This window comes from Coloeus monedula, assembly GCF_965178545.1.
Source record: "Coloeus monedula genome assembly, chromosome: 8".
Taxonomy (NCBI): domain Eukaryota; kingdom Metazoa; phylum Chordata; class Aves; order Passeriformes; family Corvidae; genus Coloeus; species Coloeus monedula.
The window spans coordinates 19,740,636-19,752,103 of record NC_138788.1 but is presented as its reverse complement, the minus strand read 5'-3'; the positions used below and the strand labels follow the sequence as shown (position 1 = coordinate 19,752,103).

General features: G+C 46.1%; 2 protein-coding genes across 4 annotated transcripts in view; both read right to left on the bottom strand.

Annotated features, from left to right (window-relative positions):
- Positions 1-5,109, bottom strand: part of SEC31B (SEC31 homolog B, COPII coat complex component) — a 35,287-nt gene extending 30,178 nt beyond the window's left edge. For all 3 annotated transcript variants that reach the window (XM_082286517.1, XM_082286519.1, XM_082286518.1), the window contains exons 1-2: positions 5,014-5,109; positions 591-679 (exon numbers count right to left, since the gene is read on the bottom strand). In XM_082286517.1, coding sequence (XP_082142643.1) covers positions 591-669 — 79 coding nt within the window. In that variant the 5' untranslated portion in view covers positions 670-679; positions 5,014-5,109. The remainder of the gene's footprint in view (positions 1-590; positions 680-5,013) is intronic.
- A 2,012-nt stretch (positions 5,110-7,121) lies between these two features.
- On the bottom strand, positions 7,122-10,976 carry NDUFB8 (NADH:ubiquinone oxidoreductase subunit B8). The gene is made up of 5 exons (XM_082286667.1): positions 10,855-10,976; positions 10,553-10,679; positions 9,793-9,892; positions 8,048-8,203; positions 7,122-7,347 (listed from the first exon to the last, which is right to left on the bottom strand). Exons 1-5 carry the CDS (start codon positions 10,952-10,954, stop codon positions 7,255-7,257), a joined length of 576 nt encoding a protein of 191 aa, XP_082142793.1. The 5' UTR covers positions 10,955-10,976; the 3' UTR covers positions 7,122-7,254.
- Positions 10,977-11,468: the final 492 nt, after the last annotated feature.

Here is an 11,468-nt window from a genome sequence, read left to right as displayed (position 1 = left end):
TTGCCTGCTGCCAACTCGGTGACTGACAGGCTGACTTTCTGCTTCAGGAAATAAAATTACTGTAAGAATAGTGATTAATTAATAAAATCAACAAAACATAATTTAAGGTTTTGCAGAAGTACTGAAAATGGAATGTTAATCAAAACAGGCAACTTTAGGGAGAAGAAGTTTATAGTATTTGATTGTCAAGCCACATGCTAATGACTGAAGACAGACAAATAAAAGTGACCTTAAATGAACATTACTTGAATTAACGTTTTTTCCCCCCAGAGGCATAGCAAGTATGTAATGTAGAATAGCAAGCAGCACTGGAGTCCATACAGTCTTAATTACAAATCAGAAATCAAAAAAATAATGTATTCAACCTTTGAAAAATCACTCGCCTTTAAAATGTCAAAGTTGGGCATAGAAGTAATCTTCTACTAGTTACTTGAAAAACACATAAAAGCTGTAATGTTTTTGGTATATTGCTTGTAAGTTTTCCAGAGACTACCAAGGTGGAAACTGTTGAAAGCTAAAACCCATACAACTCAACATAAAATTTCTCTGTGATTCATATTCTAATATTCACAAATTGTGAAGAACTTTACCTGTTGCTAGGTAAATAGGGTGGTTGTTTGCTGGACTCCATGCCTGTACAGCTGTTCGCTCAATTTCTTTTAGCTTCATTTTCTGGACTCTGAAAGAAATTTCACACAGTTTAGAACAGAGAGATACAGTTGACATGAAAACAGTCACATCAGAAACAAAATATTCCCCTTATCAAGATGAGAACACATTGCTCTCAAAAGAATGAAGTTAATTGCTACTTCCTGAGGTAGTGAATACAGTTTTACTGGAATGAATCAGGATATTAAAGAATTCATTAAAAAACACCCCCTACAATCCCACTGTCTGACCCCATATTTTCTTTCATATATATCTCTCTTTTTCATATGTCCCGATAACAGGAGAGTTTCAGAAAAAGGAAGGGGATCTAAATTAAACAACATACTCAAGTCTTCAGTCCAGGCTGGTTTAGATCAGCTGCAGAAATTAATTTAAACAAATGTATTTTGCTCTAGCACTAGTTGCTCTCTCCAAACAAGCTAATCTCAGTATGTACATAAGCAAAAAGGGAGCAGAAGGAATCTCAGGGCAGGCTAAATTCCAAGCAGAAAAGTGACGTGGCAACAGAAAACAAAGTGCAATGCTATAACGTGCCAATTCAGTTAATGTACTTTGTTCTTACTCCCGTGAAAAACAAAAGGAAAAAAATGATTTGACTTTCTCTTTGAGTTCTTCACACACTGGTATGGTAGAAGGTGAGAAGTAATCCACAAGGAACTACTGAGTTTCAATCTCAGCACTGCTGACAGCAATTCTTTTTATTTACTCAGGATAGATCAAGTGACACCTGTAAAATGGGAACAAAATTTCCCCATGTCTCCAGATAGAGATTAGTCGGCCAACAATGTAGCAGGTTAACTGAAAATCAAACATCAACAGCAGGCAGCTGGGAGGCTGCAAAATTGAATATAAATAAAATTGAATACAATACAAATAATTCTTTTTCTGCATAGGATCCCATTCTTGCTGAGGAGAAAGCACCCAGCACCTCTCCATCGCTGACCACAAACTGACCTTCTAAGCATCGTAAGTGATGTGTGGACATAGCATTCACAGGCTAGTGGTGTCACTCTCATGAGCAGTTCCTAAACTTTTCGAGCTTGGCTGCACTGCAGTCTTTTAACTCTAGCTAAACAGAACTGTACGCTCAGATGGTATCATGCTGAATGAAGCAAAACTGTCAGCAGGCAGCACAGCAAAACCCTCTGAATCTTGTCAGCTTGCTGTGATTAACCTCTCCTGGTTACTTGACACTGCGTAAACCACAACCTGCATCACATGGCCCTCTGTTCAGATGCAGGGCTTATAAGAAACTACGGCCTCCTGAGGTCCACACAAGGGGGAAGTTCGGTCAGCATTACTTCTTGGGCTTGGACCTCCCAGCTAATAATTCTACACCTCTTCTTAGGGTTTCTTCTCCCCCACCAGTCAGAAGTTAAGGACATCCCCTCTCTCTCGCCCATGTACTATTAGTATATGCTGATTGACTAGAATCTATTTAATGCTTTTTAGCGTTAGTCTGCAGCAGCGTCTCCCAAAGCTCAAACTGCCAACTGCTATTCTCACATTAAGCTTATCCCAACTTAGTTAAGGCCCAACAGACTCTGAACAGTTAAAAAAGTGCAACTATTTCTTCATGCCCCAAAGGAACAGAGTTGGTAAGGTGATCTCATCACCATAACAAAACTCTAAAGCTTACTTTCCAATCTTCCAGTAGACACTTTGTGGAGTATTCATTAGTGGTCCACCACATTCTCTCTGCAGTGCATCTCTCAAGATTTTCCAGAACCTACTCATGTCTCCTGTACTACTGCAGGAACCCTGTCCAGGTCTTCTCCCTTCACTGGCAGAGGGGAATGAAAATATCCCCAGAAGTCAGGTGAATCTGCTAGCAACAGTATTGCACAAGGTTCTACCTGACTCCACCAATGTGGAGGGCAGGACAGCTGGTATGTTCCTTACCAGTCCCTTTCTTGCCTCTTCCTCCTCCAGCTACAATCCATCAGTTGTAGGAGCTGGCTGTACACTCAGACCTCACTGTTTCTTGGCTTTTGAGAGGGGAACTTCCCTGTGAACATTAACAGACAATGGCCAAGAGACCTCTTCCTATAGGAAATTAACAGGTAAGGAATCAGTGAAGAGTACAACCATCGCAAACTTGGGTAAATCCCCCTCCTTACCTCTGTGCTGGACTGACTGCATGGCTGAAATAATTTACATTTAATGAGCAAATAAAGATAAGCTGCAAAACTTGTGTGGAACAGTATTAATCAATTGTTTGGATTCTCTTGTCGATAGAGTGCTTTACGTAAGAAAGTCAATTTACTGCATCATTACTGTTCTCTTTTCACAAACTTAAGTCAGGACAGAATGTGAAGGTAAAGTGTCTTGGTCATGGTAACCCACCCAAATGGAGGAAAGCAAACAACACTCCATTTAGAGTGGCTCAATGTCAACAGAACAACTGGAAGTGCTGGATCGTAGGTATTGAACAGGTTCACTCTGTCCCTGGCCCTAAAGGCAAACCAGCAGTGGCTCCAACACTTGAGAAGGCCCACAGAGGGTGCATAAGAAGCCAAAAGATCACATTATCACACTATCTCTTAAGAACATCCGAGCAGTTCACGTCCACTGCAAATGAGGATCTGCAGAGACACAGCAGCATCTCCTTCTTAAGTCAGTGAGATTTGAGTTTGCAAGGGGAAAATAAAAAAGCCTGATTTAAGTCTTACTTTTAGAGAAGTGATCCTTCTATACATTGTGCGTGTCTGGATCCAAGAGAGGACTCATAATCCTTAACGCGGGGAAAAAGCCCTTCTTTAGCAAACTCCTGCAGCTGCCTGAGAAAAACTTGCAAGCATTGAACTCTTCCACAATAGAATTTTTAAGGAGAGGTTGCCACCTGCTGTCGTCTCTCAAAATAGCATCTAAGACTTCCAAGAAAGCTCATGCTTTTCTCGGGACCTCTAATTAATTATCATGACAATTCCTCATCGTTCTTCTACAGACATCCATCCGATTACAGATCTAATATATTAATGCATCTCAGCCCCAAAGGTTTCCCCAGCCATGGCTTCCTGCACAGACATTAAAGGGTAACAGGCTGCAAAGCAAAACCTGACAGGTCAGAGCACACCTCACTACTGAGAAATGGAGAGCAGGCAGCTAAACAGTGAAAATTCCCAAATCACAATAGACCATGCAAACAGTGCTGTTAGAGGCAAAAATTCCTCACCTTTGCTAACCTGAAATACTTACAGCTTTACAGTACATTATAATAAGACTATGGTTGTTGTATGAGCTAACTGACCCTCAAAGCTGTCATGATTATTATCCCTAATAGCACTCTAGCGAGGCCTTCTCTCTCTTGCACCACCGCAATACTGTCAATCAGAATTCCCCTCCCACTGACTTTCCCAGCCCTCCTCCTGCCACTGGACACCCAACCATTCCTCTTTGAACAGTTCCTGCTGATATTGGACTTCCAGCACTGCACACAACAGACCTGATAGGCTGACCTCCCCCCAGTTAGCTAAAAGTGAAACTTGGGCAGAACAAAAAGATTTGTCCAAGGTCACCCGGGTGACAAGCAGCCACCCCAAGACCTGAAAAACACCCCTCAACCATGACACAATGGTTAAGACACAAACTGTCCCTACAGTTTTCACATCCCAGTGTCAATAAAATCTCTGTACTGCCCCTTCCGCTTGCATTGTTCTGACACCCTCCTTCCACAGCTCCCCAACACCCTATAGCCAAGCTGTTCTCGTATGTGCTTATTATAAACCCCGATTACAGAAAGCACAGAGACACTCAGCTAATCTCAGCTAATCACTGGTGTGTTCAAGGCGGGGTTGTTGCAGGGCAGGGCTCAGCACATTCCTCCATGACAGCTCCCATGGTATGTAAAGAAACTTCTTGTGCTCTGCGCAGTTTCAGAAGCTGTTGCCCACTACACAGTGCTGCTCAGATGGCAGTGCACACACGTCTCAAGTGTGTTTGTCTGCACAACAGCATTACACGGTGGGATGGTGAAAAAGAGCAAGGGTCTAGGAGGAAAGCGTTAACCTCGGACACGGGTGTCAGACACAGGCTCTGGGCTACGCCAGAGGCCTCTCCGCGGCCCAGGTCACACAGCTGAGCTCCCTCGGCCGTTCCCCGCCCGCTGCCTGCCGGCCGGCAGAGAACAAACGGTGCCACGGGACCTGGGAGCGGAGTCTCGACAGCGAGACGGGCAGGGCAGCACAGCAGCCCTGTGCTGGGGGGACAGGGGCGCGGCAGGGCAGGGGCAGCCCCCGGCCCCTGCCCCGGCTCGGTGTCCGCGGGGCCGGGCCGGGCCGGGCCGGAGCGGGCCAGGCCAGGCCGGGCCGGGCCGGGCCAGGTCGGGGGGCGGGCGGCCCTTACCGGTTGGCTGCCTTCCCTCCCGCGCCGCTCGCTCCCGCAGCCCGGCGCTCCGACGGTGGCCGCGGGGAGCCCAGAACGCCGCCCGCCGCACCGCACCGCGCCTGCGCGGGGCCGGCCCCGGAACCCCGCCCCGCTGCCCCTCAGCAGCGGCCGCGGCGGGGCCCGGCGCTCCCGGGCAGCTTCCCTCTGTCAGATACCTGAACCGGCTCCGTCCAGCGGCCCTGGATGGTTCACGCCGGAGGCCAAGGACACCACAGCTGGAGCCGGGCTCTGCTGCGGCTGCCGTCACCCCCTCAGAAGAAATTTGTCATAGCTACAAATTTAATGAATCCTGAAGGCGTGAAGAAGGGAATGTGTTTTTCTAAAAGTATTTTAACTGGCGGGAAAAAATATGCAGAACGACCCAGGCCTTCTTCCCTTGTATCTCTCCTGCTTTAAGAAAAGAATGCCTACATTACAAACCCCATTTTTAAGGATTTGTGAACCCTATTATCTGCCCAACCCATTGTGCCTTCCCCATGAAGAAAACCGTAATTCAATTACCATTTAGAAGAAACTGGGATTGGAAGTCCACAAAGGGGGCAGCAGCAGAGAGCACTGGAATGCTGCACAATGAGCCAGATGGGCCGAGACCTGCCTCAGTGCAAGCACTGCACTATCACACACACCAAGGCAGGGTTCCTATCACTGCTCTGATCACCTTCACTCTACTTGAAGACTCTTACAGCTCTCGTAACATTGTATATAGTGCTGTCATCTAAGTGCTGTGGATGGTAATTCTCGGCTAAAGTATCCCTACGGAGTGTTTTACCCTGCAAAACAGAATTGAGTTTTAAGGTCCCCATAGCTCGAAAAAACACTTAAATACCCTTCTGGGATAAAACATCATTGACTATAATTTAAAAGGAAGCATTTCTGCAACAAGAAGAAAAGGTGACAGCTTACAAAAGCTATGAGAAATGTTGATTGTTGAGCACCTCCAAAGCAGTTAAAAATATTTAGGTGCAAATAAAACTATGTCCTAGCATTCAATCCCATAACTCCCTTGAACATACATCCTTACAGAAACCCCTACACAAAAATCAAGCCAACAGTACCTTTAGAATTTGGGGTTTAAAATCTTTACAGATGGAAAAACCATGAATCAGTGTCTTCATATACCGACTTCTTTTAAAGTACAAAACTATGAGCCATGACAGGGTGCTGAGAGCAGACCACAGCATCGAGTTTATAGGAAGCACCTAGAGCAGCCCAAGCTCTCAGCTTTCTGTGATCACACACTCCTGCAACTAAACAGTGGGGTCTAAGGCATAGAACAGCAAAGTTGAGAACACTCACTGTGAATCAGTACTAGAGGTACTGTCTCCTCCAGTAACAAGAGGGAAAAAAACCTTATGTTAGAGTGAAGCTGGACAAATCTAGGAGCTTAATATAACTGTATCTATAACTTTCCCAAGCAAACTGTTGCTGAAGCTATAGGTCCAAGACCAGCGGTTTGCAGCACAACAGTCAGACTTCATGGGTCAGATATAAGTCCAGGCTAGGTGGATGAACTCAGGCCATAAAAGAAAGATTATGGGCACCTGTGCACTTGGATCAAAGCAGGTCTGGCCAGAGCTGAATATGCTCATTAGCCCTTTTGTACCGCTGCTGTCCACACAGCTCTGCTGCCAGCTTCAAGCTACACACTGCAAGGCTCTGTGCCTCACAAGTGCTTCCTACTGGTTGTGCAAACTTGAGAGGGCATCTAGACCAGGAAGAGATCAAAGTCAACTCCCAGTAAGGGCAGACAGTTATCCACACAAGACTCCAAAGGACTGGCACTTGCCAATCTGTTTCTGCTTGTCATTTCACAGTATACGGTGACACTCCAGTTCAACTCCCAGCAGCACATGCATTAAATACCTTGCTAACAGGCAGTATTGCCCACATAAACAGGCACAGTTGAGGAATGTTTGTGCACAAGGTACATAAATGACCAGCAGTCCTAGGTCTGCACTCGTAACTTTGCCCCACAGATACTATCCCATTTAGAAAAATGGCAAAGGTCACTCAGCTTCATTAGCTATAATTCAGCCTTCTCAAACCAACAGAAGACAGCTAGCACAGTAGGTGTCATTGATATATTTCACTGCAGTCAGCAGTTGAACATTGAAGAGCAAGTGTTAACATCTGCCCACGAACACTACAGAAGATTCCTTCTCCAGCAGAACTGATGGAAATGTAGCACTTGAACAACTTTCAAATTTCATAGTGTATCACCGCTGGTGGCTTCTTATTGGGGTCTCCTCCTTTCTCCAGATACAGGTCATTGAAGGGATATTGCTTCGGTCCCTACAAGGAGATACAAAGAGTGGCAAATTCACCACATTCACCAAATAAGGGTAAGAGGAAAATGTCTCTCCACATCCCACCCCCACCAAAATGAAGGCTTGTCATTTATGACCTAAATTTCTATTTCTTAAGTGCTTCAGCTAAAATATTAGAGTGTGAGGAAAGTAAATTCAGAAATAGGGGGTTCCTTGCATAAACTATTTTGTTTAACAGAAATATCAAGGCAGTCTTGCTTTTAATTTTAATCAACAGTTTATCTCACAGCATGAGGATAATATATTGCAAAAGCTGTTTGTGTATTCAGACTCATTTTTCAAGAGCACATTCCCCAAATGATACAGCTCATGAGATATAACTAAAAACACTGGGCAAGAGAAGAGTTAAAGCATCTCACTTGAGTAGACGCATGCACAGGGAAGGAGAGTACCTAGACCAAAGATGGGATACTGTAGGAAGCATAGTCAAAATTAGTTCCCCTGTGAACAGGGACTGCTCACTACGAAGCAGAATCTGTGAGCTGAGCAAGGCCAGTCAAGAGGAGCAACTCAGGCCACAGGACATCCCTTGGCCCATCCACTGCCAGCAGCAGAGTTCTGCATTCACACCCATCACTCATCTTCAGCAAAACCACTCTTATGGGCATGGGCAATGACACGAAACACTGCTACTTTTCCTCCCTTTACCCTTAGGTTTCACTCACCACAGGCCTGTAGGATGGGTAGATCGCTCCAAGACCAAACATGATCAGCATTATGCTCAAAAAGATAAAGAAGTGTTTGCTCATGGTGTGCCAGGGAACGACAGTGGAGGACGTATCAACCCGGTTCCGAACGTACATGTCAAAGTCCCAGTGCATCTAAAGAACAGAGGAAAACAACTGCACATTTACCAACAGTGGTCAAGCTGCTTTTCTCAAGGGAACCAGCACACTACAGCATTCACAAAACTGCCAGAATCTGTTTCATCTCCACCTCAAAAGTGAAGATAAAGCCACAGAGGAGGTACATGGTTTACCTATAGTCACAAAAAATGATTGCTTACAGTAAAACTCAAAAGACTCTACATTTCATCCTATGCTTATACCAGGCAACATGCTTAAACATAGGATAGCAGCAGGTTTTATTTCTATGCATAATCATTCCACCTCAGCTTTGCTCCCCAGGACCATTGGAAAGGCATGGTATAAATTGCAACCCTCATTAATGGAAGCTCAGTCACATACCCAAACAGAAGTAGTGCTATTTCAAACAAAGAAGCAGCTACCCGACACTTGGAAGCCGGTCTCTCAAAACAGGTAGAGGATCTGCTGCTATTACTCCAGGACAAGAGCAAGGCTGGTAGCAAGCTAATACCCTTCCTGATGGAAGCAAAAGGGCATTTAAGCTTCAGCCTTGAAGTATAAATAGGAAAGTCTCAAGCATGTTCTGCCTACAGTCTCCTTTCACATTGATAAATGCAGAGAACTTACTAATTTGCAGCTCAAGTACTGCCTCCAGATTCCCAGCTCTAGCTCCCCCAGAGACATTTCATATCAAACCCAGAGCCAGACTGAGCAGAAATCAAAGCTGTCTAAACAGAGGCATCTGCTGACACCTGATATACACTAGTATATTCCTCTTGGTTCCCAACTGCCAATGCCATGTGCAAGGGCTTGTACACAAGCCTTCCTGCAGCAAGCACTACAACGCAGAATCAACATGGGGTTTTTTCATGTGCTTTTATAGTCATTACAACATGCCTTTTTCTGTGGTACACATGTTGAAATGCTCTGACATGGTTTTACTACAATATATTAAGCACACGTACTTAAGTGAACTCTTCCTTTTAGTAAAGAGATCGCAAGTCAATTACCAAGCTCAGTAACTGCAGTCACATTGCAGTCATTCACAAAAAGACCATGCACTAAGAGAAGAGCTACTCCTGAAAGGAATTTGAGGAACTTAGATTTTCAAAGCTAACATATATGATCTATACACATTTGTCTTAAGGACATTTTGCAAACTTCCTTTAGAAAGAGAACATCCTTATTTGTAGCCTACCCCAAAAAAGTCCTGGAGTAATAAAGCAACAGTAGCTACTTCCATTGCACTAAAAGGACTTTATTCAAACGGTGGCTTCTTTGCTAAACAATTCTGAACCACGCTCTCGTACTGAGTCCGATCAGGCAAATAAAATTACTCCTGCAGGGAAAGTTAAGTTTGTAAAGTCTCCCTTCTCGTATGTAATAAGTTAACTGTCCTCAGCACTTTCACAGTATTTACCTAGATGGCCATAGCCTAACTTTGCCTTGAACTGACTATCCCTGCTTGCACAGGCAACACACACCTGCACTGGTGACGAAACTACACAAAGGATTCAACAGAAAGCACTAACAAGATGTGCATGTTAGAATTTAGTAACAGTAGCACTGGTGAGCAACTTGAGAAGTGGTACTAGCATTCCTACCGGCTCTCCCCAGTTATGCCTCATGTCTGGCTGGTCCCACTGGTACCAGGGGTCTCTCTCGTATTGAGACTTATTAGGGAGCATGGGATAGTCACCATACCTATGAGAAACAAACAAAACACCAAATAAAGAAACGTGTACTAATTTAGATACAATTTGTAGGAGACACTAAAAGACAGGCCTATACAAATAGAACGATTAAACATTACTTTGTTTTTATAGATTTTATGCATACACATTTTTGAAATGCATTAAAACAACTAGCACAACAATAATTACCTTGATACCAATCACCATAACAAATGGCATTCCCCAAACTGGCCTTTTTGGGCTATACTAGATGAAAGAAAACACAAGCTTAACTAAAATATGGAACCCTAGTTATCCTGGCACATGTCAAAGTATTCCCCAACATTTAAACATCTCCTGTAACACTTACTATAGAGACGGCTTTCAGTTCATCCCACTTAGCCTTGCACTACAACAGCATATGAAGTCTCTCATATTGCACTACAACAGCATATGAAGTCTCTCATATTTCTCTCCTGAAGTCTCTCGTGTTTCCTTCACACAGGCCTCTAACTCATTCCATTCGTTCCTATTTTAAAACACTGAAGTGGATTCAAAGCTCTAAGCTCACAGAACAGCAAAGCCAGGGCATTCACCAGGGACTGCCAGCCTACAGCACCTCCCCACAAAGCCAGGAGCTGCTGGCCCCGGCCCACTCCCAGCTGCGGAACAACGGCACCACCCAGCTCACCCCAAGCCGTCGTCGGGGTAGGGCTGATAGTCCTCCACCCGCATGTTGTACTTCTTCGCAGCGGCTGCCCGCTCCTCCGGAGTCCGCGGATACGGCCCGGGCATCATGTCCTTGGACATCTCCGAGGCTGCAGGAGAGCAACGCGGCAGGATGGGCGCGGGCCCCGCCGGCAGCGGCAGCCGCAGCCAGGCCGGGGAGGTCGCGCCGCCCTCTCGCCCCGATCCCGCAGCCACCGGCCCGCCGCCCCAGACACCCCCACCCGGCCGCCGGCCCCTCGCTCCAGCCTCCGCCTTCCCTCTCACCCGCCCGCGCCCCCGAAGGCGCCGCCAGGGCGGCCCGGGCCACCCGGAGCCCGACAGCGGCCCGGCGCCAGAGGACACCGCGGAGAGCGCCCGCCGCCATCGCCCCAGCGCGCAGGCGCGGCCCCGGCGGCACGGAGGGGCGGGGCGGGGCCGGCGGGGGGCGGGGCCGCCCGGGGCTGTCTCCGCTGCAGGCAGCGGTCCCCGCCGGGGCATGAGTTATCTGGCCGCTGTTATTGTAATACTGACACGAGGTTAATGGACGGAGAAGGCATCGGTGCTCTGTCTGCCATCGTCTGAAGCGGGGCAATGGGAATTTATGGCAGGTACTGCCTTCCAGACGCGGGGAGCCTCCTGCGGAGCAGCCGGATCGATGCTCAGTCGGATCGATGCCGTGCCCAGCGGCGTTATGCAAATCGCCTTCTTTGTATCAGTATCAATATTATTAAAGTCAATACCCAAATGGAATCGTCTTATCTCCATGGAGCCAGGGGAAGGTGGACCGCAGAAATGGCATGTTAATTTAGCAATGCGATTCTTCAAATGTAAGCAATGTATTATTGTAAATAAAATCAATATGAGCATTGAAGGATTTTGCAGTTTACTTCATTATGTAA

Excerpts from the sequence above, each read along its gene's own strand:
- NDUFB8 (XM_082286667.1), bottom strand. The coding sequence starts at position 10,954 with ATGGCGGCGGGCGCTCTCCGCGGTGTCCTCTGGCGCCGGGCCGCTGTC. Across the intron at positions 10,680-10,854 it reads GCCTTCGGGGGCGCGGGCGG|CCTCGGAGATGTCCAAGGAC; the intron begins GTGAGAGGGAAG and ends GCTCTCCTGCAG. Across the intron at positions 9,893-10,552 it reads TACCCCGACGACGGCTTGGG|GTATGGTGACTATCCCATGC; the intron begins GTGAGCTGGGTG and ends TGTTTCTCATAG.